The sequence below is a fragment of the Drosophila gunungcola genome, chromosome 3R (genome assembly GCF_025200985.1).
Source record: "Drosophila gunungcola strain Sukarami chromosome 3R, Dgunungcola_SK_2, whole genome shotgun sequence".
Taxonomy (NCBI): Eukaryota; Metazoa; Arthropoda; class Insecta; order Diptera; family Drosophilidae; genus Drosophila; species Drosophila gunungcola.
In genome coordinates, this window is record NC_069139.1 from 27,621,626 (window position 1) to 27,647,509 (window position 25,884).

The following is a 25,884-nucleotide window of genomic DNA, read 5'->3' on the forward strand; positions in this document are numbered from 1 at the left end:
GGTGCTTGGAAATTAAGTGATTCTCTAGAGGAAAGCCCGGTCTACGCTGCACAGGTCGTCGCCGCTGTCGTGACTGGGCGTTTCCGTGGTAAGTCCCTGTGCTCTTCTTCCGGACCGCTTGCTCCTTTGGGACTGCCTCGAACAGGACTTCTCCGAGCCGTAGATCTTGCGCAGCTGCTGCAGCTTGGCGTCCGCATCCTGCGCAGGGCATTCGGACTTTTTCTTCCTTCGCTGCCGGCTGCCCTCGCAGGAATGGCGCATTTCCTCGCTCCGGCAGGTGTGGGTCAACTTGCCCACCTCTGGGCCCCAGAAGGTGGGTCCCTCGAGAAGGAGTGGAGCGGATTTTACTCGCTGCCGCATCATTTCCATATGCAGTTCGTACTGGCGCTCTTGGAAAGCTTGTTCCGCCTTTCGGGTGGCCAGACGGATGGACAACAAAGCTTTGTGGGATTCGCTGAACGAATTAAACAATTATTATTGGGATATTAATTAATGATAAGATGTATCCAGCGACTTAGCAATACTCACTTCAAGGAGAGCGACTTCCAAGCAGGCGTCTTTCGCACCTCCCAATCGAATTGCGGACGGGGATCATGATAAGTGCAATTGTTTTTCAGCTCCTTAACCTTTTTCCGGGAAACTTCAGCCCTCAAGGTGGCCGCCAGATTTGGACGCGAGACCGGGTGCAATGGTGACACACTCGGCGTTCGTCTCTGTAGCGGTTCCTCTGTCAAATCAAAGATGCTCAGCGGTGGCAGCGACTTCTCTTCCTTTGGAATTGGCCCAGGTTTCGGTTTCCTTCCCCTGCCGCGTCTTCCTCGACCCCTTCCTGTGGTGGATGCACTACTGCTACGCTTCGAGGAGGCGGTGGGCGATTGGATCTTCATCTTGGGAACTTCCTCATCCTTGCGGCAAGGGAAATAGTTGCTCAGTTTAGGATGAGCGAGTTTGGAAGGCTTTGGATTTGGCTCTGAGGCGCTTGCCTGAAGATCATTGACGCTGAAGCACCTGCGCAGCATTTCCCTTCGGCACTTGGCCCGTTCTGCCGTGTGCTGGCCGGGATTAACTGTCGGCTGGCAGCGGTTGTGCGTCTGGCTCTGGCTATGAGTCTGCGTTTGGGTCGCATTGCTGCTGATAGACTTTGGCCTACGGAACTCCGCCTCGAAACTTTTAAGGGACTTCTTGAAATCTGCCACCTCTACGGCAAAGTCCTCCTTGAAGCTCTTCAGGCGGCTCAAATCTCTGAGGCATTTGTCGTACTCCTCGCTAAGGCAACTGGATTTTGAAGTATGGACCACTGTGGAACTGACGCATTTATCTTGGTGCTCAGGGATCATTAATATTGGTGGCGGTGGCGGAGGAACAGGGTCCAGCACCAAAGGACGCTTTTTTATCTTTTTCCCTTTGGACGACCGCTTTTTCGACTTTCCATGACCCAAATAACTACTGCTGGCACTAGCACAACGTTCTCGAGTTGGAGCTGCAGCTGGCTGATCTCGCAGTTCACGGCTCGTGCTTCGCAGACTCTCCAGCGTGGAGTAGAACTCCGCCTGGTGCAGGTGCTTAACATCACAGTAGTCTGGAAAACCCAAGGAAAAAGAGATGGTAAAAATGATCATTTTCAGCTATTGCATACCCCTCAGTCGTGGAGTAAAAGGGTATACTGTATTCGTTGAAAAGTTTGTAACAAGTAGAAAAAAGCGTTTCCGACCCTATAAAGTGTATACATATATTCTTAATCTGGATCAACAGCCGATCAAGTGGATGTTGTCAAATCTTTAAATAAACTTAGCTTAATTTAACGCTCCCTCTGTTATATACTTTTTTAAGAATACAATACACCATTTTACTTTACTGGTAGCGGGTATAATAAACTTCTCAGAACACTATGAGCTCTTCAGCTTAAGATAAACCCTGTAAATTTAATAATAATGTATATAAATCAAAAAAAAGCTTGAGTAGCATTACCATTCCACAGAGCCTCCACCTAATTTACTACCAATATTAAAAAAGTAACCTTTTTCCTCTGACAAGTCTTGGCTCCCAACAGCAAACTTACCAGGTATACTGTCGTAGAACTTGGCCAGCGACCTGACACCCATTTGGCTGCTCCACGCAGGTGTCTCCTCCTCCGGTGATTCAATGGGAGCCGAGCCCGGTGCCTTCTTGCCACCGAAAGAACCGAGTTTGGGGCGATTGTACACTGGAGCCGGACAGTTGTTGCACGGATCGATGGGCACTTTCACACAGGAGTTGAGATAGTGCGAGCTCATGCTGCGAAAAGCGGAAGTCTAGCCTGCTGGAAAATAGATAATTGTTGCAAACGCGCTTTATCAATACCAAGCACAACCTGGAGTTGTTGCCAGCGGTTACCTGGCACTGTTTGTTTTTGTGCACTTCCGTTTTGGGCACACCATTCGCCAGGTCACGCACCGATTAGCTGTCCTGGTTTCGGATGCACTTCGTCCGCGCAGACGCATGGGTTTGATATAATCTCGATTCAGTTTCAGAAAAGTTTAATACCCTTACTTTGAACAAATTGATGCCAAACGATTTAAACCCTTTATATGGCCGATAAAAAAATTATTATTATGAAATAGTGGAAATTAAACTTGTTGCAGGATAGCTTCACGGCCGTATAAAGGTAAGAAACAAAAATAAAAGAGATTGGTGTTCATGCCGTTAAACCTTTAACAGAAACACTTGATGAAAAAAATCGGTTCATTTTTTGAACGATTGAAAAAAAAGCGGCTTAACACAAGCTCAAGTCTGTTTAAATGTGAAATACAGTTCAAAAGCCGACTATGCCACACTAAACTCATGTCAAAGTTAAGGATCTTCGATGTGGTAAGCACTTCTGTGTAGCTGAATTAGTTAACAAAAGATAAGTAGAAAAACATCAAAAGCTAAAATAGTCCTTTGGGTGTAGTTGGATTTTTTTTCTGCTCAGAGTTCCCGTTGCAAAGGCAACACGTTTATACTTTAAAAGTATTAGATTTTTTATATTTTTTAAATGGGACTCATAAAAATTAAAATAACCTAATTTCCCTCCTGAAATACAATACCAACCCAATATGGAAAGAAGTGCCACACATTTTGTGCATATAAACTCGCTGTCGCAATAATTTCAAATTCTAAACCTGTATACCAGAATGTGAAAATATGTGACAGTGGAATCCAGCTATTAGTTCACTGAGATAATCGATGACTGCAGGGAAAACATCGATGTAGCCGAACTTCTAAAGACATCGATAGCCTGAAGGAAACATCGATTTTGTACCAGCTCTAGCTTAGCTCGCGGAAAACAAAGACCACCAAACAGCGAAGCGGCGTATTTCGCCAGCGCAACGTAAAAACATTCGATTTCACCTGTGCGCGTTTTGTGAAAATCTCATTTTTAAACGAACACATCGAAAACCGACGAACTTTTTGGCGGAGAAAGCAGAAGCCCCATAAAGAAAATCACTCATCCACAAAAATGAGGCTGTTGGCGGCAGCAACAGTTGCGCTTGTATTGCTTTTGGGCCAAGCAGCTGGCGAGGAACTCACGGAGGAGCGAGCGGGACAGGAACAGGGAGATGCGGAGGTGAGTGTGCGTGTGTTGTTTTGTTATGATTCAGCAACGCGACTATTTCGACATCTAACGCTTTCGCGAGACCCAAAACACAACGTAATCCCCTTCAAAGTGACTAAAGCTTGGGGGCAGGGATAACGGTTCGCTTTTAAGCGGAAAATATGCAATTTTACAGTTAACTGCCACTCTCTCACCCCGCTTGCCCCACACACTCCCATGTACACCTGCATACCTACATACACCCATACCCACACACGTTCGCCATATTGGCTGATGACCCATTGTTTGTTCTTCTTTAAAGTACACAGAAAAAAAGCAGCTCAAATAGATATATTTGTATATGAGCACACTGTCCAACTTCCATCGCAAAAGATAACAATGGGTTATGAAAACGTTGACTTCCACTATAATGCCAATTAAAACTAAGTCCAATCAAGACAAATTCCTTATTTGGTGAATTAAAATTATAATAGAGTAAAGAGCTTTCGCTTTTGGTAACTAGAATCATTGCTTAAATACCAACGCAGCACAATGAATCTTACATTTGTAACTTAAGTATAATTTTTATTAAATTAAATTGTACGTTAACTTTAACTCGATATTGTTTGTTGTTATCTGATCCAAAATAGAATGTCTGAATGTATGAAAAGATTTTCTCTGTGTTCCCCTGAAAACCTTTATTTTTCCGGCTTCTATCTAGTGCTCTATTTCTACGCCTGTTTGGTTCTTTGTTTATTCTGCGACGCGTCAGCTGTTTGCTTATCTCGTTGGCCGATGGAAACCCATTGATCCCCAGACTACGCTGTTTTTGCAACTGCTTCTTATCGGGCTATTTTAATTGGCCCCACTAATCCGTTTAAAATTGCTTTGTGCGCTGGAATTGCGTTTTAATTTCTGCCTTTTAAGTGCATTTTCAAACAATCAGACCCGGAATTTAAATTTGTGAAGAGAAATTCACGACCTCTAATGGAATTGAACTAACCCCATGGCACCTCCTATTTGTAGAAATTTACACTTCAAATCAAATGTTTGTTAGCAAGTTACCCTATTAAAAATTATGGGCAAAGAAAAGAAATAAGTCTTTAAGGGTGAATTCATCCCTCTTGCTAGCATTCAACCCCAAAATTGCCATTTTCCTTTAAAAGGTGTAGAAAAAGTTTTTACCAATAAATACCAATGTTCACTTCCTAATATTTAATCAGTACGCTCGGTTTTATTTAAAGAATCAAAATTGCAAACTCGGAAACTCGGAGACGTATTTACGCTGTTTTAAGCGCTAGAACGCGGTGAACAAGTGCCCACTTAGTTCACAGATTTTCTGTCAGCAAATTGTTTACGTAAACCAATTTATATGGAAAGCGATGAGCATCTTGCTCGAACAATAGACTTTTAACTTAGTCTAGTAATGTCGCTAGGTAGTATAAGTGTTTTCTGTTTGCATTTACAATTACTAAGTCAACACGGTTTTCATGATGAACAAGTCAACACATTCATTAAGGAATATTTTTTTAATTTTACGGTTTTAAGTTTGGTTCTTAGCGAAATCGATCGCAGTTCCTGTGCTTACCTTAGATATAAACATTGATTAACCTTAAAACGTTTATTAATGTGATACAAAAAAAAAAAGGTTTGGAAAAGTGAACTCTATATAACCCCTATACATAGGATATATTTTTCTGTCAGGTTCCTTTATTTGTTGTAATGATTTTATCCTTTTGTATTATATACGTTATTTGATAATAATTGTAAACGATGTCTGGGGTTTCGTGACGCAATTTGTTGTCCGTTAATTTTTTAAATCAGTGTTTATTTAATAGGCAAAGAAGATACTGCAAAGAGTTCCTCAAAGCCAATAGACTTCTAAGTGTGTAGAATAAAATTGACGCAATTTGTCAGCATTCAACCCATAATTGATAATATCAACTTAAATAAATAATTCCGAGAAATCTTTGAAAATTTATGTGCACACCACTGCGAGAACCTGAACTGATTGTGATTAACTGCTCCATGATTCAGAAGGGGAACAGATTTCAATTTAAATAAATTAAATTTTCTGTTTGTGGTACTCCTGAAGGCCCTCTCGCCCACCCCAATGCCACAAAGTAATGTGCCAGATTAATGACAGAGAGCACCGCCTGCTACGCTCCTTTCCCCTCGGAGAAAACCTGACTGGACTTTGGGGTGATGCCATTTGGAGCAGCGTCATCAATATCAATTAAATTGCCGGCAGGCATCAGGGCAAAAACGAGAATCAGAAAAAAATAGCACAGCATTCATCATATTCCGACAAACGAAAATATTTGTTTATGCAAATAATTAAATATAACGTAAAAAGGGTTCAACGAGTTAAAGCCACAGTGCAAAAGTCTGGGCCCTTAAATTATTTACCGCGTCGCATTTCAATTTTGAATTTTAATTTGACGCATGCCTCAACGGAAGTAAAAATAAGTTTAAATAAATAGTGTTAGCATGCTGATTTCGGAAGAGTCGTCATAATGATACCTATTACTGAACTATATTTCCTAAAGTCATAAAATGAATATGAAAAGAGAGTTAATTGATGCTTTAAAAAGTGTATCTCCATGTTTGGTTAATTGATTGAATGCCAACATTAGATCGGCAATAAATATATGGTAATATGTCGCAGATTTATATATCAACATCAGTCTTAAACGTTCTTTACATTAAACTTAAATATAGGCATTTAATTTCTACATTAACTGAATTCACACTGATGTGTTAAAATCAAGGGGTAAAATGACATATTAATGGTAATAAATACAGGCATTTAATTTCTACATTAACTGAATACACTTTGATATGTTAAAATCAAGGGGTAAAAACAAAAGGGAAAAGAAGCACAGAAACGCACGCACAGAGACTAGAAAGAATGCATGGAAAAATTTGCATAAATGAATATTATTGCGGAACTGTGTGCGCGGATATAGTCAGACATACCAAACACATTTGCGCAAATATTTATGGGTACACACGAGTATAATATCCGAGTCTAATATACATATTCATTCAGTCAAGTCAGCGGCGAGACTCGCAGAAAACTTGCTGCCAACTTATGGGCCACTATTGTCTCACAAATCTCTGTCAGCGGACTGGAGTGGTCGGAGGGGTTTTTGGCTGTCATTTAGGAAATCAAATCGGATGATTCAGAAACCACGAAAACAAAAAAATGCGATGGACGAATCTATCGATGTGTCTGCCAGCAAATTGTCGGCGGTTGTCAAATGCGAGTATTCTTTCTCGCTTTTCGCTTTATGCAAATCAGCCCCTCAATTTGCTGACTCCGCCCACCGAGGACTCTATCCATCGATCCATCCATTTGTCTGGGCGTCCTTTGTATAATTTTGAGCATGATTTGCCGCCTAATAGAAATGCCAAAGGAAATTACGGCATTGGATCCACTAAATGGTTTGGCCAGCCCAAGACAACGAGACCCAATCACCCCCACCATCACACTCCAGTTCCGATGCCAGTACCCCATATTCGCACAGAGGGCGCAAATTAGCACCCAAGGGAGCTGTGAAGGCAAAGTTTATAATGAGCTTGGCCAAAAGGGGGCCAATCTGTGGGTAAATGCCAGGGAATGCGGCATGTGAGCGTGCGTGTCTCCATTGTCTGATTGGAAATTTAAGCAGGCAACTTGAGTGCTGCTATATTAGCTACATTATCGATACATAGGTCAGGGTTCTTGAAAAATATTCAGTTTTGGGCTTTATTAATTGATTGTCAGTAAAAAAGAGCAATTATTTTACTGATTTCATTATATGTATTAATTAAGTCAAAAAAGTGTTTATAATCAATCATTTTAATAAGAAATATGTAAATAAGATTGAAGCCAGAGATTCTGTAAAACTTGTTTCAGTGACTGTAACGAGTTTCTATTGTCTCTACATGCCCCAAACAAAAGATTTTGAATGCGGAAACCTGCTTATAAACTCGAATTTAGATTTTGTATTTAATTTATTTGATTTATGAACTTTTATTATGAGACATATATTATAAATATTACATTTGCTCGTAAAAATTAATCTTATGTATTTATATCAAACATTGTGATTAAATATTTAGCTGGTTTTGGCTCTCAGTTTCTGTCAGCACTGTGCAATTGTGAGGGGGTGGGACAACTCGGATTGCGATGGTTAATGCATAAGCTTAAAACTATGAGTGGTGGGGGTCGGAGGTCAGGGGACTATCTATTGGCTGTGGGTTGGGTTGCCATGCCATCTTGCCAGCAAGGGGCGGATGGGATGGTGGAGTGAATCTGCAGGTGTCCTGATGGTAGATAGGAGATAGCAGCGAACAAAGCCAATATCATTCCAAAGATGCTTGCGTGAAGCGTGGTCGGAATTTAAAATTCCAAATTCGGTTATTAGTTAGTGCAAGATATGGAATTCTCAAATCAGCAAATAAACTACACGCTTCACTGTGGCAACCATTGTGAAGACACAATTGAAACCACAAATAAGTTGATGTCGAGACAGAATAAATCAATTTAAGTCGAAGTGGAGATGAATGAAAATAGCTTACACGCAAGGAAGACTTTCGGTACCAAAACGTGTTGAAAAAATTATAATTTATGAACATGAACATAAATATAATCAGGGACTAATTAAATGAAGGATATTTAGATATATATGTCAGAAGAGACCATTAATCATTTTTATTTGTTGAAAATAAAACTTAACAAAGAATAAACGAAGTGTTACCTAAATGGTAACACTATTTACCCCTTGAATATTTTATTTTAGATGCATATTTGCATTTATTTCGTGTTATTTTATCTATTTATACGTACATATGTTCTTTTATTACCGACATTTGTACAGGCTACAAAAAAAAATATGCCGTTAAACCGGAAAAATAATTATTAACCACTTAAAACTTATAAATGTATTTTACAAACGCAAATGCAAGTGAAGACAAAAGTAATGCTATGGCACAACTGCATCCAATACATACTAAGCTTCCAGATTATGTAAATGTGCTAACCCAAAAAAGGCATATGCCTAAAGAAAGCCCCCTGCCAAGGTCAATGTCTTTATTAACACCTAAAACACGCCCAAAAACGTGCGCGCCTCATCAAAGCCAAAAAGTGTGGCATCTTCACCTTGGACTCAAGTGTGTTGCACAACACAGATACTCAGATTTCGACTCAGATTCGGATTCAGCACACAAACCCCTGACAGATTTTAGTAGTATACCGGTTTCTCGACCCATAGGCGGGTTGGGGATGGGAGCTTGGGATTCATAGAGCCGGTCGTGCGTAAGTGGATTTCAAAATGTTAATGGGCTGCGTGGAAAAATTAAGTCACCAATGACAGAATCTCGCCGCGATGATGATGTTGGCGTTGCATTTATATGCACACTGAGCGGGCCAATCGCTTTAATTAAACTTTAATTAAAAACAACACAAGCCAAATTGCCAATTTGCAGCGACTGCGCTGCTACTGTGACGCAACGTTTGCTCGTTGATGTTTGCGATGATTCAATTAAAGTTTTTCAACACTGCCATCAGAGCACGGCTTAATGCGCAACACCCAACTCTTTTCGAAAGCGTTTCGTTTAATATTTCCCTCGAATCGTTTACACTGGCAAATTTTGTGTTTGTACGAGAGTTCAGTAAGCCACTGACTACAACAGGAGCTTATGGTGCTGGCGCGTTGTGTTTGCACAGATCAGGGAATTGCCTGATTGATGCAAAGTGTGTCGAAAAACACGCACGCTAAAGTACACACATTAGGTACATATGCAGATTATTGAGGGAGGTGAATTAAACACAGTTGTTCATGTGTCCCTCTTTGCATAAATTAAATTGATTTAAAATTTCGTTTCGCACGGTTCATTGGATTTTATTCGCGTTTATTTTGCAATAACGCAGTTCATTTCTTGTTGCACATCACTTAATTGAATAAAGTAAGCTAATGGTAATCTTAAACTTGTAATTTTGAAAAGGCTACATAAATCTAAATCCAAATCTAATTAAATTAAATGTAGCACTACTTTTCATATTTAAGAAATCTTAATCACAATTAAGCAGTTTGAACACTTTCTGTAATGACCTTACTGCTAAGCCTCTCAAATTGTGTAATGGCAGTCATAGTTACTAATAGTTCCATGATACGCTCAGTGCAGGCGGGTGTATTAAAAGATGGCAACAGGCTTACGACCGACTGAGTATTGCATAAATTGGTTGCTATTTTGCCGAGCAGTTACCAGGACAACACAACCAGAGCTGAACTTACCCAGTGCGCGTTGCCAAGAACTTAAAAACCCATCATCGTGTTTTGGTATGGCTTGCGATGTTGTTTAAAATGCCATAAAGTTTAATTGAAAAACAAGCTCCGGCAGCTCCATCGCTTCATGGCACCATCTTTCCCCCACGCCCTCGAACCACCCACTCAACATAATCAGCTTGAGCATCAGGCGGGCATCAACGTCGCTTGCAGTGACGCAACCGCTGTCAAAAGTTTTTATGCATTTTTTCGGCTTTTTGTCACGACGTCAGCGGCAATGAGGATGAACGACCAAAACGTCAACAAGACGCCAAGTATTCCATTCTCCCAAACTACACGCTGACCCCATCCGCTTATACAGCCGGCTGCTGTTGCTGTCAACTGCAATGCATCAGCAGCAATAGCAGAAATACACTCCGGAAATCATTGGGTTTTACAACAGCGCTTAATTCGATTGTGATATGGTTCAAAAATGTGTGAATCCTCGAATGATATGTTTCAAAAAAATCTACAATAACACTCAACACTGCAAGTTTAAATTGAATTCTAAATTTCTTTTATTTCCCTTTGCAATATGTACTTTACCATGATACTTTCTTTGTTTTTTATCTTAAAGTTTAGCAAAGCTAATGGAAACTCCACAGGGACTTTGATATGTCTTTAAAATATTACTTAACCTGTAATATAATTTCATAAATTTATAAGTACTCGATTTTTTCAAGTGCTCAACCAGAAGCAATACTGGATGAATTCAAAGCTAGTTGGCTGCCTTTTTGTGATTTCGATTTTTTAAATTATTCAGCAAAATCCGTCTGCGGTAGTCTGTCGATCCGTCGCTCTGTCCCACTGTCTGACTGTCTGTCATCGGCTTTTTGCATTTGTGTCTCATCATTTATCGATGGATTTGCTGCAATGCTCCACAGACCGGTTCGGTGTGGTTCGCATCGTTTCGTTCCGTTTCAGTTTCGTTACGGCGGTTAATTAGTTTTTGTGGCCTGAAAAGCCCAGTCAAGCGTTGGCCAGTGATTGACTTGATTGGTCGTCTGATGTGCCGATCCGTTGCCGCAGTTTGACCGCAATTGCAGCTGCAATTATGCGGAGTTCATTAGGCTTTAGGACCAGTGGGCAGTGAACAGGTGAATGAAGGGGGTGGTGTAACGGACTGTAACTGAGCCTTTAAGGGGCGGACATTATGCCTAGCAATGCATTCATTTATAATTAACCCTAAATCCTCCCATGCTTGGAGGGGACTTTCTAATGTGATGGCCCACACCCACTTATGCTTACTCACACAATTCACAGTGCATGGGTGTAATTTTTAATTTAATAATTTAATCGGACATTCTAAAAAATAATACATTTATATAATATTTATTTTTACTTTCTTCGCACTATGAGTCAATCTTTGTAATTGTAGTAGTAGTAGTTTATAATCATTTAAGACCTTTTCAAATAAATTAAAAACTCGATAAAAGTAAACTTTAATGTATTTAAGATAAAGTGATAAAAGCATAATTGTCTTTCCTGTATGTACCACAATTGATTTAATAATTGTATTTGACTGTTAACAATTGTTAGCTTAATCCGGAAAGCATAATAGCGCACTGGCAAATATAATTTGTGGCATTAACCATGTATGTCAAGTGGATTAAGGTTATTTGCACTGTATCGCATAATTACACAATAACCACACGGCTTTGCTTGCTTCATTCAAACATCACACATGCCTACCACAATAACCCGGTATTCGGATCACAAATGTCGGCGACCAAAATCTCTTTGTATGTGTGTGTATCCTCATATGTGTTTTGCTTTCTGTTTCGTCTTTCCCCACAACACACACCAATCCTCAAACATCCCAAACCGTAAAATCCCCGAAATCCGAATCAATAGAGCGCGGCAACTACAGAAACGACTACGGACCAGGCGGTGACCGAGCCGCCGATCAAGCTGGTCCATGTCTTGAATCCCGGGGAGCGGGAGTATCTGTCGCCCAACCTGATTGGCGTTCAGAACATAGCCATGACCTTCTTGCCGCTGTCGATGAACTTTGTGAATGTCATCGATGCCTTCCGGGAGATTACCGCCGGAGTGCGCTACGAGATCCTGCTGAACGCGGTTGACACGAAGGCGAAGCAACCGGCGGAGGCGGACACCATCTGCCGGCTGGTCATCCTGGAGAAACCCTGGCTGCGCACCCAATGGGGTGACAAACATCGCGAGCTGGTCAACTCGAATTGCAGCGATTCGGCGGAGAACTCGGTGACGGGCGATCCGGCGGAGAAGGCACGACTGCTCAACGAGAAATACGTGAGTAATAGCATCTTCAATGGCGGTCAAAGGAACGAGCTGAGCGACGCAGAGATGGCCCATCTTGAGTCCCAGATTCTGACTAACCTGGGCCCTATGAAAAGGAAGGTCAGTGTGACCAAGTCCGCTCCTGCGGCTCCTGCTGCCGCCGCTTATCCTGCTGATTCCGCAGCTCCTGTTGCCATAGCCGCTTCCATTACGGTAACCAAGCTGAGTCAACCTGAGGCCATTAATGAGACCGCCCCGGCAATAAGCATTGATGAGGCGGAAAAGGAAAAAAATGCGGGGCAGGTGGAGGTTGAAGAGGAGGGTCTAACCTCCACCACCGTCGCCGCAGAGCTCAACGATAATGAGAAACTTTGGCTCGACGATTTCCTATCGGTGGGTGCGTATAATTTCGAAAAGAGCCAGGAGAAGGAGCAGCAGCAGCAGCAGGAGGAGCCCGTTCCGGAGCAGAAGGACCCTGAGGTGGAGGCTACTACTACTACTACTTTACCAACATCATCGTCATCATGAATATCCTTATTATCATCCCAACACACACCCACACACACTCACACCAATCATCATCCCCCACTGTCTCTGTCCTTTACACATAAATACTCTTTATATAATACATACTCACCTTAATGCGAACAATAAAAAAGGAAAATGTTATTTAATTGAATTTATTTAAGCTTGCCTTTTCACCTGATGCGGATGTGGTGATGATAGGGAGGAGGAGGGTTCGTTTGGAGGATTCCTCGCTTGGCACCCCCGCAAAACACTTATTTCACCTTAATAATCAAATGAGTTTCCGCTCTCAAATTACGGCCGCAATCTGTTTAACCCGGCCGTATCTTAGCCGTGTTCGCAGCACCTGGGGAGGGGCCATCTGGGCCTGTCTATATGTCTTGGGGGATCCCAAGTGCCGCTATATATGAGAGGTTAAGTGGGTGGGGGTGTAAGACTCCCCTCCTCCTCCTCGCCGTGCAATGCCCACGGTGTCGACAGCAGCAGAAACACACAGAGAGTGCGAGCCAAGTGTTCTCATTATCCTCGTGCTCTACTTTTTACAGCGGTTGACTCTGTGGTGCCACGCACAGTGGGTCGAAGGCGATTTGTCTCCGGGGGTGGGCATTTTCCGCCCGGTTGAACCCAGAGAGCATAAGAGGTTAAATAATCAATGACAGAATCTGCAACTTCAATGGTTGGGATGCTACTTTAGAAATTGCCTTTCCATGTCTTAGCCATTAAAATAACGTACAATTCTTTTGAAATCAAATAGTTGAACCAATTTCTGTTTTCGTTCAAACAATTGGTGGACGTTTTTGATATTTGCATTACAATTATAATATTAAATATTCAATCAATAACTTGGAACATACCAAAACTATGTTATTCTTACTGTGAATAAAATAATTTTGATAACCTATTACAATTTGTCTATTGAAAACTCCAATAAAGGAATACCGATTTTTAATCCTTTATCTTCTAGTCATAAAGATTTCAAAATTGACAAATTGTATTATTATTTATTTTTCAATAATGACGCTGCATTTACATATTTAATTAAACCTTTGTAACTCCATTTCAAAAAAGCTTAAAGTCATACTTCATAAGCGATGAAGTGAATATATTACACTTCAATGGTAATAATTTGACTCAATCTGTTTTGGACATGTTCAACAATTGGAAATCCCTATCCCCATATTACTTCCAGTCCATATGAGTTGCCTAATGAGCTCTTAAAAAAATCATCGCAGAATAAATTAATTAAGTGCTTTGGAAATGAGAACCATTCAGTTGCAATGCTGATTTACGCCAACCGTCAGAAAGTATAGAGCCGAGTTCAGCACTCGACTGTCAATGTATCCAAATGGATTTCACGGACCATTGCACACACCTCCCTTTCCAGAGAGGCCACCCACTGTGCCCCAGGGTCGTTGAAACATCATTTACGTTATAATTCTTATTGAAATACACATTTAAATTAACAGCTCCCAGTTGGGTGTTGCGGTATTGAAGGGGTTGAGATGGGCTGGATTGGATAGTTGGATAGTTGAATAGTAGGCCCGGGTTGCAGAATCGGGGCTGAAAAAGGGAGTGGCGGGCAGGCAGCTTAATGAATTCATGTTCGGACACAGGCTGCACCACACATCGAAAAGGATGACCTGGGACTCCCATCGACAACACCACTCGGCTGCTCATTCTTTTTGTGTCCCCGTATTTTTAATTATACACACGTCGTAGCCATTACATTCCTATCGGTATTGTTGTCGTAGCTAGATGACCTGCACTCGAAAAATGGTTTGACTGCATTTTAAATTTGATATGCAATTTACTCCTGAATATTTGTAGCTTGCACTTCAGTCTTATTAACTTACATGTCAAACTAATCGTTTATAGTAAAACTTCTCTTATAATAATTATTATTTCGCCATAAATAAGTAGTTATTTGGGCGGACTTTGATTAAACCTACTGAAACATATCAGCACTGCAACAATGCAATTTAAAAACACAGTAAAATTTACATTGAGAAAATTATGTTATGATATGTTCTACGTCAAACATGATAAAAATGTTTAAGTCTCTTGTTTTAACTATATGTAGATTAGGGGAAAATTGTTAAACTAGTTTTATTTTTTAACCTTATACATAAAGGTATTTTTTGTCACCTTTCTAAGAAATATAAGGCTTTTAGGATAAACTCTTTAATTGAAATACATAAAGTTTTAGACGTAACCGAAATTCGATTATCTATAACTTTTATAAGCACACAGTTATTTCCCATATTCTATGAAACAAGATTATAAAAACCAAAATTTCTTTATAAAAGAACATATTTATTATGATTCAAATAGACGTTCGCGCTACTGTACACAGATTTCTAGTCCACCCCCAAATACAAATACAAAATATTTTAGAGGTTTTTCCCCATTTAATGTGCTTTTCGAGCCTTTGTGGACCATTAAATGTTTTGAGTGTGACTCCACCTGCAGTCCCCACTCGCATTCGCCATGTCAGATGTCTGGCTGCGTCAGCAGGAGCAGACATTTGGCTCCTGGCTGGGGCTGCGGCTCCGGATCCAGATCCCCAGAAACCAACTCCCATCAACGGCATCAACATATCACCATCATCGATGCCAGCCGGCAAACGAATATCCAGCCAAAATGTTTGGTTTAATTGGTTTTGTGTTCGGCATTGAATGGTTTATGGGCCACATGTGTCTGCCGGTATTATTGTTGTCCTATTCCACAACTGGTGAGGCGATGCCTTTGGGCCTTCTTGTTTTCTTGCCGCAACTCTTCCAGCCACGTGTACCAGTGCGTATGTGTCGTTCTGTCAATTTCGGTAATGTAAATTCAGACATGTCCTTGTTCCATTTGCATTCGTATGTAATTTATGTGCCAGTCCCGCATAACTCCCTTCGCATCTGCAATCTTTTTAGGGTCGGAGGTCTGATGTGGTGACAGCTGCGTGTCTGTTTGTAATGGATAAGTGTTTCCGTGTTGCGTAATTAGCACAAGATTAACGAACTCTCAGACTGCATACAAAGGGCTGATTTCGTTTGAGATTTACATTGCTTTGGGGTTCGTTTTTGGTTCAGAATACTGCACAAATTTAGTGAAATCTATTTGTTTGCTCTACTAATTGAACACAAAAAACTAAAAACATTGAATTAAAAAATGTTTCAAATACTATACTTAAATTATAAATATTGACTTATGGATAAATTTCAAAAAGCTTTTAATCAATAGGCATAGGTTCAAAAACACCTTTTTGATCATCATCAGAGAAAAACAGAAATGATTCCATTACAATATAGATTAAGTATGATTTTGAAGTACTATTAACTATTTACTCACATAAAAATAAATATAAGAAAAACTATTTGGTATAGCGTCTTTAGAGTTAAAGTTTGGAGAAAAACAGAAAAATTGTAAATGTAATCTCTTTATGGCTTGTAACACATTATTACATCTAAAGTCAATAATCAATTGAAAAAAATACATAAATAAAGGTCCAAGTAGGTCTGGACCAAAGTTGTCACTTTCGTTCGGGCCCTATTCCAAATTTCACTTGATATCACTCGGTAAACTCCAACTGAAGCGGCAATACTAAATACTTTTTCTAATATTTTTTTAAGGTGCGTTCAAAGTTAATTGTTTGTTCAAAATCTCACTCAATCTATACGGTTGTAGAATCTTTTCACGATGAAGCAATTTGCGCTGTCTACCTGCATTCGCCGTATTTGGATCATGTCGGGTTGGCTGCGCCAGGAGGCGGCTGCAGCAGCTTGCATGTTGGTGGTGCAACGCAATCAGGTGGAGCTGAGGGAGGAGGAGGATCTCAAGGTTGAGCAGCAGGTGGTAGCCAGTGGCGGCGAGGTGGGCGTCGACTCCCAAGGAGGGCTCCGCCGTGTACGCATGCTCGACGACTACATCCTGCCTTTTGAATGCGGCCTCTGATTCCTGATCCCTAGCTGCCGTTTTCCGTTCTGGTGACGCGCTTTTGCCCGTGCCATATCCCTTAGTTAGTTGGTTAGTTGCCTGTTTTGGTGTGCTTCGATGTTCGCGTTTAGGTAGTTAGAAAATTTAACAAGGTTGGTTCTTATAGGAGGAGAGCTCTCTCTTTTGAAAATGTAATGTGGTTGGTTCTCCCACAGAAACAAACTATCTAAATTTCAGTCTGTACCCGCTGAATCGGAGTCGGATACTCTACCTGGAAGGACCAAGGAAACTATATAAAAAAAAATTTAAGTCCATAATTGATTGATAAATATTTCCAAAAAACGAAGTTCTGGTTTATGTAAAAATTTTCATTTTCTAAAACTGCGCTTTTAAAGTATATCTTTGAGAATTAAAAATGTAACAATAAATTATATCTAAATTAAACATGTTTCCAAATTTATCGACATGGGATTTTTTATTGTTAATTCCGGTAAGATTGTGTTGCTGCTGGTATTTTGAACGTACTTTTAATATTTAGCACCTAGAACTATTGGTGTCCATACTTCCTGCAAGTTGACCAATTTAATTCCAAGTTCCCAATAAAAAAAAGTGCCGTTTGTCCCGTCTTAAAAGTACCTACTCAAAATTTCGTAGCTTGCCTTTATTATTTTATTATTAAAGATAAAGTAAATATACAATTATTTAAAAACAAGGATATTTTGATTGGATTTTGCGGTGACAGTTTGTTAGGGCTAAAAAAACACAAACTAAAATTAAGAAATAACGCTTTAGTGGAGTCTTCCGACTATGAGATACCCGTTACTCAGCAAACATAAGTTTTCGTTTCTGTCTCTCTGCATCAGCGATGACTCGGTCAATCAGCGGCAGAGTGGCGGCAGAGCGGTGGCAGAGGAGTTAATAACTCTATAATTTCTAAAATATTAACTCGATTTTAAAAAAATGTTGCGTCTAGATATGATTTAAACAAGCCCACAGAGTCCAAAAGCTAAGGTCTAACAGAGAGACATGACAGACTTTCGCGGTTTGTGGGCGTTTGAGGTTCGGAAACGCATCCTTCTACCATACTTTTCAACCATTAACCCTACGAATAACGGGTAAAATGAATACCCAAAACGCTTGTTTTAAAAACTGCCGTTTTCTTTTTTCGAGCCCTTGACTTTATTTTTTCAAACATCAATATTGTTGCAGGTGCTTCGCAGCAGACGCAGCTTGAACGACATTCCCCTGGGCGAGCATAAGCCTTATGATGAGGAGGCGGCAAAGGCGCAACTTCAGGAGTCCCTCGACAAACTTACCGCCGGAGAGGGACCACATTACAAGTAAGAAAAAATACTAGGACTTAAATAACTGCATATCGTTTGGATACGAACGACTTATAAGACTAGATCCACTTGGATTTTTAAGAATTTAAGTATAATAGACTAATTAGTTTGTTCCCTTTCAGAATAGTGAAAGTTTACTCAGCTTCTCGGCGGGTTGTGTCGGGCACCTTGACCCGCATCGATGCAGACCTAATCGATGGGTCGCACTCCCAGCACCGTTGCATCGTGGAGATCTGGTCGCAACCCTGGCTGGCGAATAACGAAATCACCTTCAAGTGCCGCAACCAGCCGGTGGTGCAGGCCCGTCACAGCCGATCCGTGGAGTGGGCCGAGAAGAAGACGCACAAAAAGCACAGCCACCGGGCGCTGGACAAGGTTGAGCACCTGTTCCACAAGTTCCAGGTGCGGTTTGGCCGCCGCTACGTGAGCACCGCCGAACGCCAGATGCGCCTGCGCATCTTCCGCCAGAACATGAAGACCATCGGGGAGCTGAACGCCAACGAGATGGGTAGCGCAAAGTACGGCATCACGGAGTTCGCGGACATGACCAGCTCGGAGTACAAGGAACGCACGGGCCTGTGGCAGCGTGATGAGGCCAAGGCCACTGGCGGATCTGCGGCTGTGGTGCCGGCCTACTCCGGTGAACTGCCCAAGGAGTTCGACTGGCGGCACAAGAATGCTGTCACCCAGGTGAAGAACCAGGGATCATGTGGCTCGTGCTGGGCCTTCAGTGTGACGGGCAACATCGAAGGCCTGTACGCCGTGAAAAACGGCGAGCTGAAGGAGTTCTCCGAGCAGGAGCTGCTCGACTGTGATACCACGGACAGTGCCTGCAACGGTGGCCTCATGGACAATGCCTACAAGTGAGTTGCGAAGGGGGAGAGACCTCTTTCAGTCCACCATTTAATTGATATTCCTCCCACAGAGCCATCAAGGACATTGGCGGCCTGGAGTACGAAGCCGAGTATCCCTACAAGGCGAAGAAGAATCAGTGCCACTTCAACAAGACCTTGTCCCACGTTCAGGTCTCCGGTTTTGTGGATCTGCCGAAAGGCAACGAGACCGCCATGCAGGAGTGGCTGCTCACCAATGGACCCATCTCGATTGGTAAGGCAACGATCAGTTTACGCCGGAAATCGACTCGACACTAACCGATTGGTCTTTGTAGGCATCAACGCCAACGCTATGCAGTTCTATCGCGGCGGCGTCTCACATCCCTGGAAGACCCTGTGCTCCAAGAAGAACCTCGACCACGGAGTGCTGGTTGTGGGCTATGGCGTCTCCGACTACCCCAACTTCCACAAGACCCTGCCCTACTGGATCGTGAAGAACTCGTGGGGTCCGCGCTGGGGAGAGCAGGGCTACTATCGCGTCTACCGCGGTGACAACACCTGCGGCGTCAGTGAGATGGCCACTTCAGCTGTGCTCGCCTAGGCTTGATTCGAGTCCATCTAATATACATACATACGACTATATCTAGGTTAATACTTCAGACAGCAACTTTGTGTACAATTCCGTTTCAATGTTCTTCAACCGTTAGTTTTTAGAGCTTCTTCTAACCGTATAATCATTTCGGACATCTGTAATCTCACGAAAAAGTCTGCATTCACATATTCTGCTTTAAATTGAAATAATAAATTGTACAAGAACTAAATCTTAGATATTCACATACGGGTGTTCAATCGATGCCAGCCAGCCTTGGTCACAGCAACAGTTGGTCGTCGTGGCACAGTGGGTCATGATTTAGCACAAGTCAGTAGATATTGCTATGCCACGCGGCTACTGCAGCTAGCTCTCCGTTTTTGTGATACATCATTGATTTGCAAACCCAACCGCACTGTGCAGAAGTGCAATATGCTAATTAGATTTACCCCAGGGAGGTCGCCCCGTTGGAAGCCACACAAAGTGTGTGTTTCTGGTGTGGAACAGGCAAAGCTCAGTAGCAGCTTGAAGCGCATCGCCAGCGGTGAACGGAGCAATGGCCATGGACGACTACGATGATGACAGTAAGTAAGCCCGGGACAAAAGGATGTCTGCCACCGTTAACTCCAACCCTTGTCCATCTCCCAGTGAGCAGCGTGGGCGTGACCACGGCCCGGGTCGAGAACCAACATCATCAGCAGCAGCAGCACCACCACCAGCAGCATGGACACCACCAACATGGCCAGAGTCAGTACAGCGCGGGGGCGGTGAAAGTGGGCGGGTGGCGGTACGAGGATGCGAGTCGCTACATCGGCGAGTGGAACCAGCGCGGACAGAAGCACGGCATCGGGCATCTGCAGTTTGCCGATGGCACCCGATACGATGGCCAGTTCCAGGAGGGTCTCAGCCAAGGAGTGGGCTGCCTCTGGTTCGCGGATGGCGCCAAGTCAGTTTCCATACTACCAAGGATGCAAATCTTCTCAAAATTTAGACTTAGACTTTAACAAACATTTAACATTCGAATGAAGCAATGGTGAACCGTATTTTAATTTTACGTATGTATATGTAGGTTCAATAGAAATTTCGGTGTTTAAAAGTTGGTTTGCATCCGTGAGGAAAATAATCAATATAACATCAAATTTACTCTTTCTCCAAGCTAGATACGAAGGCGAATTTCATCAGGGATGGTTCCACGGCAATGGGATTTTCTGGCGGGCTGATGGAATGAAGTACGAGGGCGAGTTCCGTGGCGGCAAGATCTGGGGCCTGGGACTGCTGACGTTCCAGGACTTCACGCACGGTTTTCCCAGGAACGAGGGCTTCTTCCAAGACTGCCGTTTCATGAGAAGGCGTCGGTGTCCCGAGGTGGTGCAGCGGGCTCAGAAGTGCGCTCTAATGGCCCGTTCCCAGTGCGAACACCCCTACTAAACAGAGGCAGGACTTGCAGGAAAATACCGAAAAGTTACCCATGGCTACTTCTTCAAATCGGAAATATAAAATACACCTTAAGAAAATCATGTTGGATTACTATGGTTAATAAAATCTATAAAAGTGATTTAAAAGTGAATACCTTAAGTATTTTTTTTTTTAAATGAAGAAAAGATATCTACAATATATATCAAGCAACCCGACTATGAATTTGTAGGTACTTTCCGCCCTGTTACGCAATATATATGCTTAATAACTTTGCCTGGATTGCGTCGAAAAAAATATATAAAAGCTAACCTTTAATCAACCTTAAATATGTCTACAGCCCAAATACTTTTCTGTATCATGTAAAGTCGGATTTCTATGAAAATTGCTCTGCCATAAGTCTAGTTGCTGCCATAGTTTCCGAGATCTCGATTAATACGGGCAGGTTTCTTAAATGGGCAGTATGGTTTCCAAGGCTGTAAAAACATATTTTCTCATATTTGAAGAGTATCTGCGTTTTTTTTTATATTTATAATTCATTTCGAAGCGGCTGGTCGGAGTCTCTTCAAAAAAATGGCGTCTTGCAAAATTCCATTTAGATCGGACCATTACTTTTTGAGTTACGTTACACACCGACTTGAAAATCGTAGTTTTGAAAAAAACGCGTCTTAAGTTTTTTATATACCGCATACCTTGAGAACGATACGAGATATTCGTTATTTCAGCGAGTTTTAACCCGATTTTTTCCGAAATTTTCACAAGATATTCCTGAGATGTGGTTTTTTTATATAAAATAAAATGTTTTGAAGTTGCAAGCCATCCTGCCCCCTAGATGTGACATATACAAATTATATAAAAAGGCTGCATTAAACTAGAAAAAACGGATATAATATCACGTTTATTAGCCTAATATCTTTAAGCCTTTGCCCAGTATTTTTTCAAATCGACATCCGCCTTCAAGATTATTTCTCAAACCTTAATAAAAAACAACCACAACATTATGATTATGGATCCTAGAATATGTGCGTTCGCTTATTGGCTTTAAAGTTTTAACAAGAATGCTATTGTTCCTTGGCTAATCCCCACTAGCTGCTCCAACCAGGTACCAGGCATTCCTGGCCTTGACCGCTGTGTTTCGCACCAGTCGCTTGGGATCATCCAAGGCAGCGGCCAGGGCCAGTGTAACATCCACTTTGTGGGGCAACAGGACGAAGGTGGGATACTTGGTAATGTCGTAGAGCAACTGCAGCGCTGCAATGCGAACTTGCTGTAAGAAAAAATGAGCACATTTAAGAGAATGGATTTTTAGTATGACTTTCTTAAGATAATATTGGTTTTGCTTTTTTTTATTAAACTTTAGAAATAAGATCCCCAGCAATTTAGCAATTGAGAACCCGGAAAAAGTCTGCAATCCCTGAAAGGCACTTACCATTGTGTGCTGCGCCTTGTATTTGGAAAGCTCCAGGCAGCTGGGGATGAGATGAGCCAAGTGCCCCTGGAAGTATGCGTCCTGCTGCGCCACAAACTTTTCACAGATGCCCAGCGCAATGCAAAGCGACTGCGCCTCGTTGTGCTCCTCCAAACTCTTGAACAGCAGCGGACCCAACTGCTCGATGTTTAGCTTAATCACCGCCTGCGGCGTGGCCTTCAGTACGTAGACGAAAGCCTTGAGGTGGTGCACACAGTAGTCGGCCAGCTTGCTGCCCATCTTGCCCATGATTGTGTGGAAGAGCTTTTGCTTGTACAGGAACTTAATCACAGGCAAATCCAGTTCCGGGTACTCCGCGGCAATTATGTCGAATCCCAGGGCGGCGGCAGTGCTCAAATTGGGATGCTTGAGAAGATCAGAGAGCTGAAAAACAAGGGAAATTTCATTATTTGTTCCAGACCGAGCGCATAGTAAAACTAATGATTACATCGCCAACAATTTCGGCAGCCTCATCGAATCCCGCGACCACCAGGCCCTTCGCCACCCAGGCAAGGATCTCCACCGCCCGCACATCGCCTTTCTTGATGGCAGTCTTCAGCTGCTGTGTAATCTTCTTGACCTTCCCCAAGTTCGCAGGATTGCTCTCCATTTTGTTGACCATGCTGCAAAGCAGGTGATGAGCAATCACGCGCAGCTGCTCATTGTCCGTGCTGAGGGAGAGCTGGGTTAAGTCGGTTAGCAGCCGGTCGAAGTGGTCGTCCAGAGCGATGTCTTTGTGCAGGTAGCCGAGCAGGCCCTTGGTAATGTACAAATCCGCAGACTTGGTTAGGTCGAGTCCAGGAAGGTACTCGCTAACAATCGCGCTCTGTTCGGAGAGGGGCAGTTGCTGGGTGACACGGCTCAATGCTCCCGCAATCTGCTCCAGCGACTCCAATGACAGATCCTCCGTGTGCTGGCCCAGCTCAATGAGCTTGTGCAGCAGATTGGACTCCTGCTGCAAGTCCACAACAAAGCGCTGATCTCCCAGGAGGAGCAGTTTGTTCAACGCCTCGAGGGCCAGCAAGCGAATGGGCTCCGCGGTTGTGTCCTTGAACGACTGGGTCATTACCAAATCCAAAATGCGCTGACTAAACGCCATCTGCGGCAGAAGGGGCAACAAATTGGCATAAATCTTCCGCTTCACAAAGTTGGAGAAGATTTCAAAGTTTCGCACGCAGACGTCAATAAAGTTTGACTGCACTTCCACCGGTTGCAGGGCTCCCAAGCTGACTGTTAGTATGGTGAAATCCAGATCGATGGACGGGTGGCTTATGAGCTGAACAAGCGCTTTGTACACTAAAGCACGCTGCTTCTCACTGAGAACTGGAGCACTTTCGTTGAGCACAGAAAGGGCCGCCTTCTGCAACTCCAAATCCTCCTGCTTGGCATCGAAGTCTTCCTGTTCGATTAATCGCAAAGAAGCGATGACATCGTCCTGCAGGGATTCACGTATCGTTGTGTCCAATTTTTGCAGAGAATCACGCAAAGCGCACAGCTTATAGACCTGGCTAACTATGTAATAGATCTTGATCCGCTGTTCGGGCACCACATCCGTGGCCTGCAACTTCAGCAAAAAGCTGTTGAGGATCTTGTCCGCTGCGTAGGGTGCATCTCCAGCTACACAAACCAAGGCGATGCCGCTGGCAGGATGAAACAGACGCTGATTGACATCGCTGAGGTGTGGCAGGATTACGCCCAGGATAGAGCTCTGGTAGCTGTGGCTTATGTCGGGTAAGTGGGAAGCTCTCTCTAGGAGCGCAGACAAAGCCTTGAGGGAGGCCTTGAGGATCTCCTCATTGTCGTTTCCGGGAAAGGTCTCTGTCTTCAGAGCCTGCCAGATTTGATCGAAGTGCGGCTCCAAGACAGAGGGTGGGAACTTCAAGGCAGCTTGGTGCTGAAAGAAAATAACTGTTAATAAGCTTAGGGGATTTAAAATCGAAATTTCTCTTGCCAGCAGCTCTATGGAGTCCAGTTTGGCTACCAGCAGCTCGCTCTCCAGCTTCTCTGTGGCTAGAACCACTGCACCCTCCGCGAATTCGTTGTTGCCCACCAGACAATCGGTCAACTTCGCCGCCAGTCCATCGCGGGTTATGGACGCCGGATCCTGCTTACTGGGGTTAAAGTCTAATGGGAAGTAGCAAGCGAAGATCTCGAACATCTCTTCGGCCAAATGAAGCAGCGGATACTTGGACAAGAATTCGGGCATAAAGCTGAATATGATGTCAAGGTTACGGGGATCACGCTCGCCGTCAATAGAGTTTATCAGGCCGTACACAAAGTCACCGGCCATCGTCTGGAGCTCTGAAAGCAAGAATAATTTGGATTAATTTAAAACTTAACCAATCTGAGTTGCACGATATTATAACAAACAGAAAGCATCTTTAAATTTCGCCCACTATTTTAATATCAAAAACATAAAACTAAATAATAAAAAAAGCTTTTAATGCTCTGACAAGCTTAATCAATTTGCGCCTTCATTTTTTCATGACTAAAACTTATCACTTATGGAAAAGAACCATGACTCTTTAAGCTAAATATTTAAGATATGGATATGGGCGTAAAAAGTATAGTTATGAAGGCTTAATTCTAATAACTTATGCCATCAAACGTTTATGTCAATTAAATTAATATGATATAACAAAATTCAACTTTAGTTCTTTAAATTATGTTTATCTTAAACCAAATGTTGCTTCAAAAAAGCAAGTTAGCAGAAAACTAAATGTTTCTGTCTGCGTATTTGAACAAAAGGTTGCAATGCTGCTAAAAACCATTGTTATAATTAAATCGAAAACGCCCCAAATGACTGCCATGGGGTAGAAACTAAGACCTCACCCTCCTTGAAGTTGATCGTCAGGTACTTGAAGATGTTGAATAACTTGGTGCGGTCGCCACGCGTCTGCGACTGGCAGGTGGTGTGCTCGAAGAAGGACTGCAGGATCTGGGGAACTAGGGCGCGCGGCAGAGCCTTCATGTGGACCAAAGCATCGATACCGTCAATGATAGCCGGCATCACGTTGTGGTGGTCCCGAAGGCGGTCCATGTAGAAGGTGCTGAGGAACTCCAACTGCCGCTCCTGGAGCAGATCCTGCGGCAGGGCGACCAGCACGGCGGACAGCAGGTTGGTTCCGGCCACCCGCTCCTCCATGTCAGGCGAGGACAGAGCGAAGCCTAGCTCCTCGGCCAGGGTGGATATGTCGTAGGCCTTGGAGGCCAAATCTAAAAAAACAAAGAAATCTCAGTGAGAACGGTCGGTCTGTCGGGGATGCGGTTTGGAACCTGCCCTGGGCTATCTGGGTGGCGGCCTTCACAAGCTTCTTATCGCTCTTTAGAGCCTTCTCCAGGGTGGCACGCGTGGGCGTTGTCATTTTGGGCGCCGTCGCTTGCGTGGTGTCTAAATTTAATATGTGTTTAAGCACGTTAAGCCGAAATGTTAAGAACCGATAACCGATGACTTGCCGTATGGGCCTTATCTATAGTGCAGCGTTGCCGGACCATTTTCGGGTCAGTGCATGATAGCTGTCTTTAGCGATTAAATAGCTATTTTCTGGATTTTGATATAAAACGTACCTTGCTACCTAGGGAAGCCTGAATAAGCCGAACTAGGAAATATAATTTACAAGATCTTGAACGAAAGAATTTTATTATTTTCAATTACAACAATTAAATAAG

The 25,884-nt window shown here is 42.8% G+C and overlaps 5 protein-coding genes across 12 annotated transcripts; 3 read left to right on the forward strand and 2 right to left on the reverse strand.

Moving 5' to 3' along the window:
* Window positions 1–24: 24 nt before the first annotated feature.
* On the reverse strand, window positions 25–5,738 carry LOC128260440 (uncharacterized). Of its 6 annotated transcripts, none has more exons than XM_052993470.1 (5): window positions 4,749–5,738; window positions 2,374–2,561; window positions 2,060–2,299; window positions 529–1,579; window positions 25–454 (listed from the first exon to the last, which is right to left on the reverse strand). In XM_052993470.1, the coding sequence occupies exons 3-5, from the start codon at window positions 2,271–2,273 to the stop codon at window positions 25–27; spliced, it is 1,695 nt and encodes a 564-aa protein (XP_052849430.1). In that variant the 5' UTR covers window positions 2,274–2,299; window positions 2,374–2,561; window positions 4,749–5,738. The 6 variants fall into 6 exon arrangements, with proteins under 6 accessions (XP_052849430.1, XP_052849423.1, XP_052849459.1 ...); XM_052993463.1 differs by having other exon boundaries at window positions 4,739–5,738; XM_052993499.1 differs by lacking the exon at window positions 2,374–2,561 and having other exon boundaries at window positions 2,060–2,296; window positions 4,739–5,738.
* LOC128260427 (putative cysteine proteinase CG12163) lies at window positions 3,272–19,571 on the forward strand. Of its 2 annotated transcripts, XM_052993433.1 has the most exons (6): window positions 3,272–3,586; window positions 11,719–12,135; window positions 17,779–17,909; window positions 18,035–18,775; window positions 18,838–19,019; window positions 19,081–19,571. In XM_052993433.1, the coding sequence occupies exons 1-6, from the start codon at window positions 3,479–3,481 to the stop codon at window positions 19,344–19,346; spliced, it is 1,845 nt and encodes a 614-aa protein (XP_052849393.1). In that variant the 5' UTR covers window positions 3,272–3,478; the 3' UTR covers window positions 19,347–19,571. The 2 variants fall into 2 exon arrangements, with proteins under 2 accessions (XP_052849393.1, XP_052849401.1); XM_052993441.1 differs by lacking the exon at window positions 11,719–12,135 and having other exon boundaries at window positions 3,275–3,586.
* Window positions 16,117–16,972, forward strand: LOC128260536 (uncharacterized). Of its 2 annotated transcripts, none has more exons than XM_052993633.1 (3): window positions 16,117–16,265; window positions 16,321–16,659; window positions 16,736–16,972. In XM_052993633.1, exon 2 carries the CDS (start codon window positions 16,333–16,335, stop codon window positions 16,585–16,587), a length of 255 nt encoding a protein of 84 aa, XP_052849593.1. In that variant the 5' UTR covers window positions 16,117–16,265; window positions 16,321–16,332; the 3' UTR covers window positions 16,588–16,659; window positions 16,736–16,972. The 2 variants fall into 2 exon arrangements, with proteins under 2 accessions (XP_052849593.1, XP_052849583.1); XM_052993623.1 differs by having other exon boundaries at window positions 16,321–16,721; window positions 16,785–16,966.
* Window positions 19,572–19,708: 137 nt separating the features above from the next.
* LOC128260518 (MORN repeat-containing protein 4 homolog) lies at window positions 19,709–20,901 on the forward strand. The gene is made up of 3 exons (XM_052993596.1): window positions 19,709–19,918; window positions 19,983–20,280; window positions 20,495–20,901. Exons 1-3 carry the CDS (start codon window positions 19,891–19,893, stop codon window positions 20,760–20,762), a joined length of 594 nt encoding a protein of 197 aa, XP_052849556.1. The 5' UTR covers window positions 19,709–19,890; the 3' UTR covers window positions 20,763–20,901.
* Window positions 20,902–21,745: 844 nt separating this feature from the next.
* On the reverse strand, window positions 21,746–25,697 carry LOC128260422 (MMS19 nucleotide excision repair protein). The gene is made up of 6 exons (XM_052993419.1): window positions 25,496–25,697; window positions 25,048–25,431; window positions 24,167–24,516; window positions 22,664–24,109; window positions 22,177–22,599; window positions 21,746–22,014 (listed from the first exon to the last, which is right to left on the reverse strand). The coding sequence occupies exons 1-6, from the start codon at window positions 25,578–25,580 to the stop codon at window positions 21,823–21,825; spliced, it is 2,880 nt and encodes a 959-aa protein (XP_052849379.1). The 5' UTR covers window positions 25,581–25,697; the 3' UTR covers window positions 21,746–21,822.
* Between the last annotated feature and the right edge of the window lie 187 nt (window positions 25,698–25,884).

Excerpts from the sequence above, each read along its gene's own strand:
- LOC128260440 (XM_052993470.1), bottom strand. The coding sequence starts at position 2,273 with ATGAGCTCGCACTATCTCAACTCCTGTGTGAAAGTGCCCATCGATCCG. Across the intron at positions 1,580-2,059 it reads GTTCTACGACAGTATACCTG|ACTACTGTGATGTTAAGCAC; the intron begins GTAAGTTTGCTG and ends TGGGTTTTCCAG. Across the intron at positions 455-528 it reads TGGAAGTCGCTCTCCTTGAA|CGAATCCCACAAAGCTTTGT; the intron begins GTGAGTATTGCT and ends TAATTCGTTCAG.
- LOC128260427 (XM_052993433.1), top strand. The coding sequence starts at position 3,479 with ATGAGGCTGTTGGCGGCAGCAACAGTTGCGCTTGTATTGCTTTTGGGC. Across the intron at positions 3,587-11,718 it reads AGGAACAGGGAGATGCGGAG|AGCGCGGCAACTACAGAAAC; the intron begins GTGAGTGTGCGT and ends CCGAATCAATAG. Across the intron at positions 19,020-19,080 it reads CAATGGACCCATCTCGATTG|GCATCAACGCCAACGCTATG; the intron begins GTAAGGCAACGA and ends TGGTCTTTGTAG.
- LOC128260536 (XM_052993633.1), top strand. The coding sequence starts at position 16,333 with ATGAAGCAATTTGCGCTGTCTACCTGCATTCGCCGTATTTGGATCATG.
- LOC128260518 (XM_052993596.1), top strand. The coding sequence starts at position 19,891 with ATGGCCATGGACGACTACGATGATGACA. Across the intron at positions 19,919-19,982 it reads GGACGACTACGATGATGACA|TGAGCAGCGTGGGCGTGACC; the intron begins GTAAGTAAGCCC and ends TCCATCTCCCAG. Across the intron at positions 20,281-20,494 it reads TGGTTCGCGGATGGCGCCAA|ATACGAAGGCGAATTTCATC; the intron begins GTCAGTTTCCAT and ends TCTCCAAGCTAG.
- LOC128260422 (XM_052993419.1), bottom strand. The coding sequence starts at position 25,580 with ATGACAACGCCCACGCGTGCCACCCTGGAGAAGGCTCTAAAGAGCGAT. Across the intron at positions 24,517-25,047 it reads GACGATCAACTTCAAGGAGG|AGCTCCAGACGATGGCCGGT; the intron begins GTGAGGTCTTAG and ends TCTTGCTTTCAG. Across the intron at positions 22,600-22,663 it reads CTGCCGAAATTGTTGGCGAT|CTCTCTGATCTTCTCAAGCA; the intron begins GTAATCATTAGT and ends CTTGTTTTTCAG.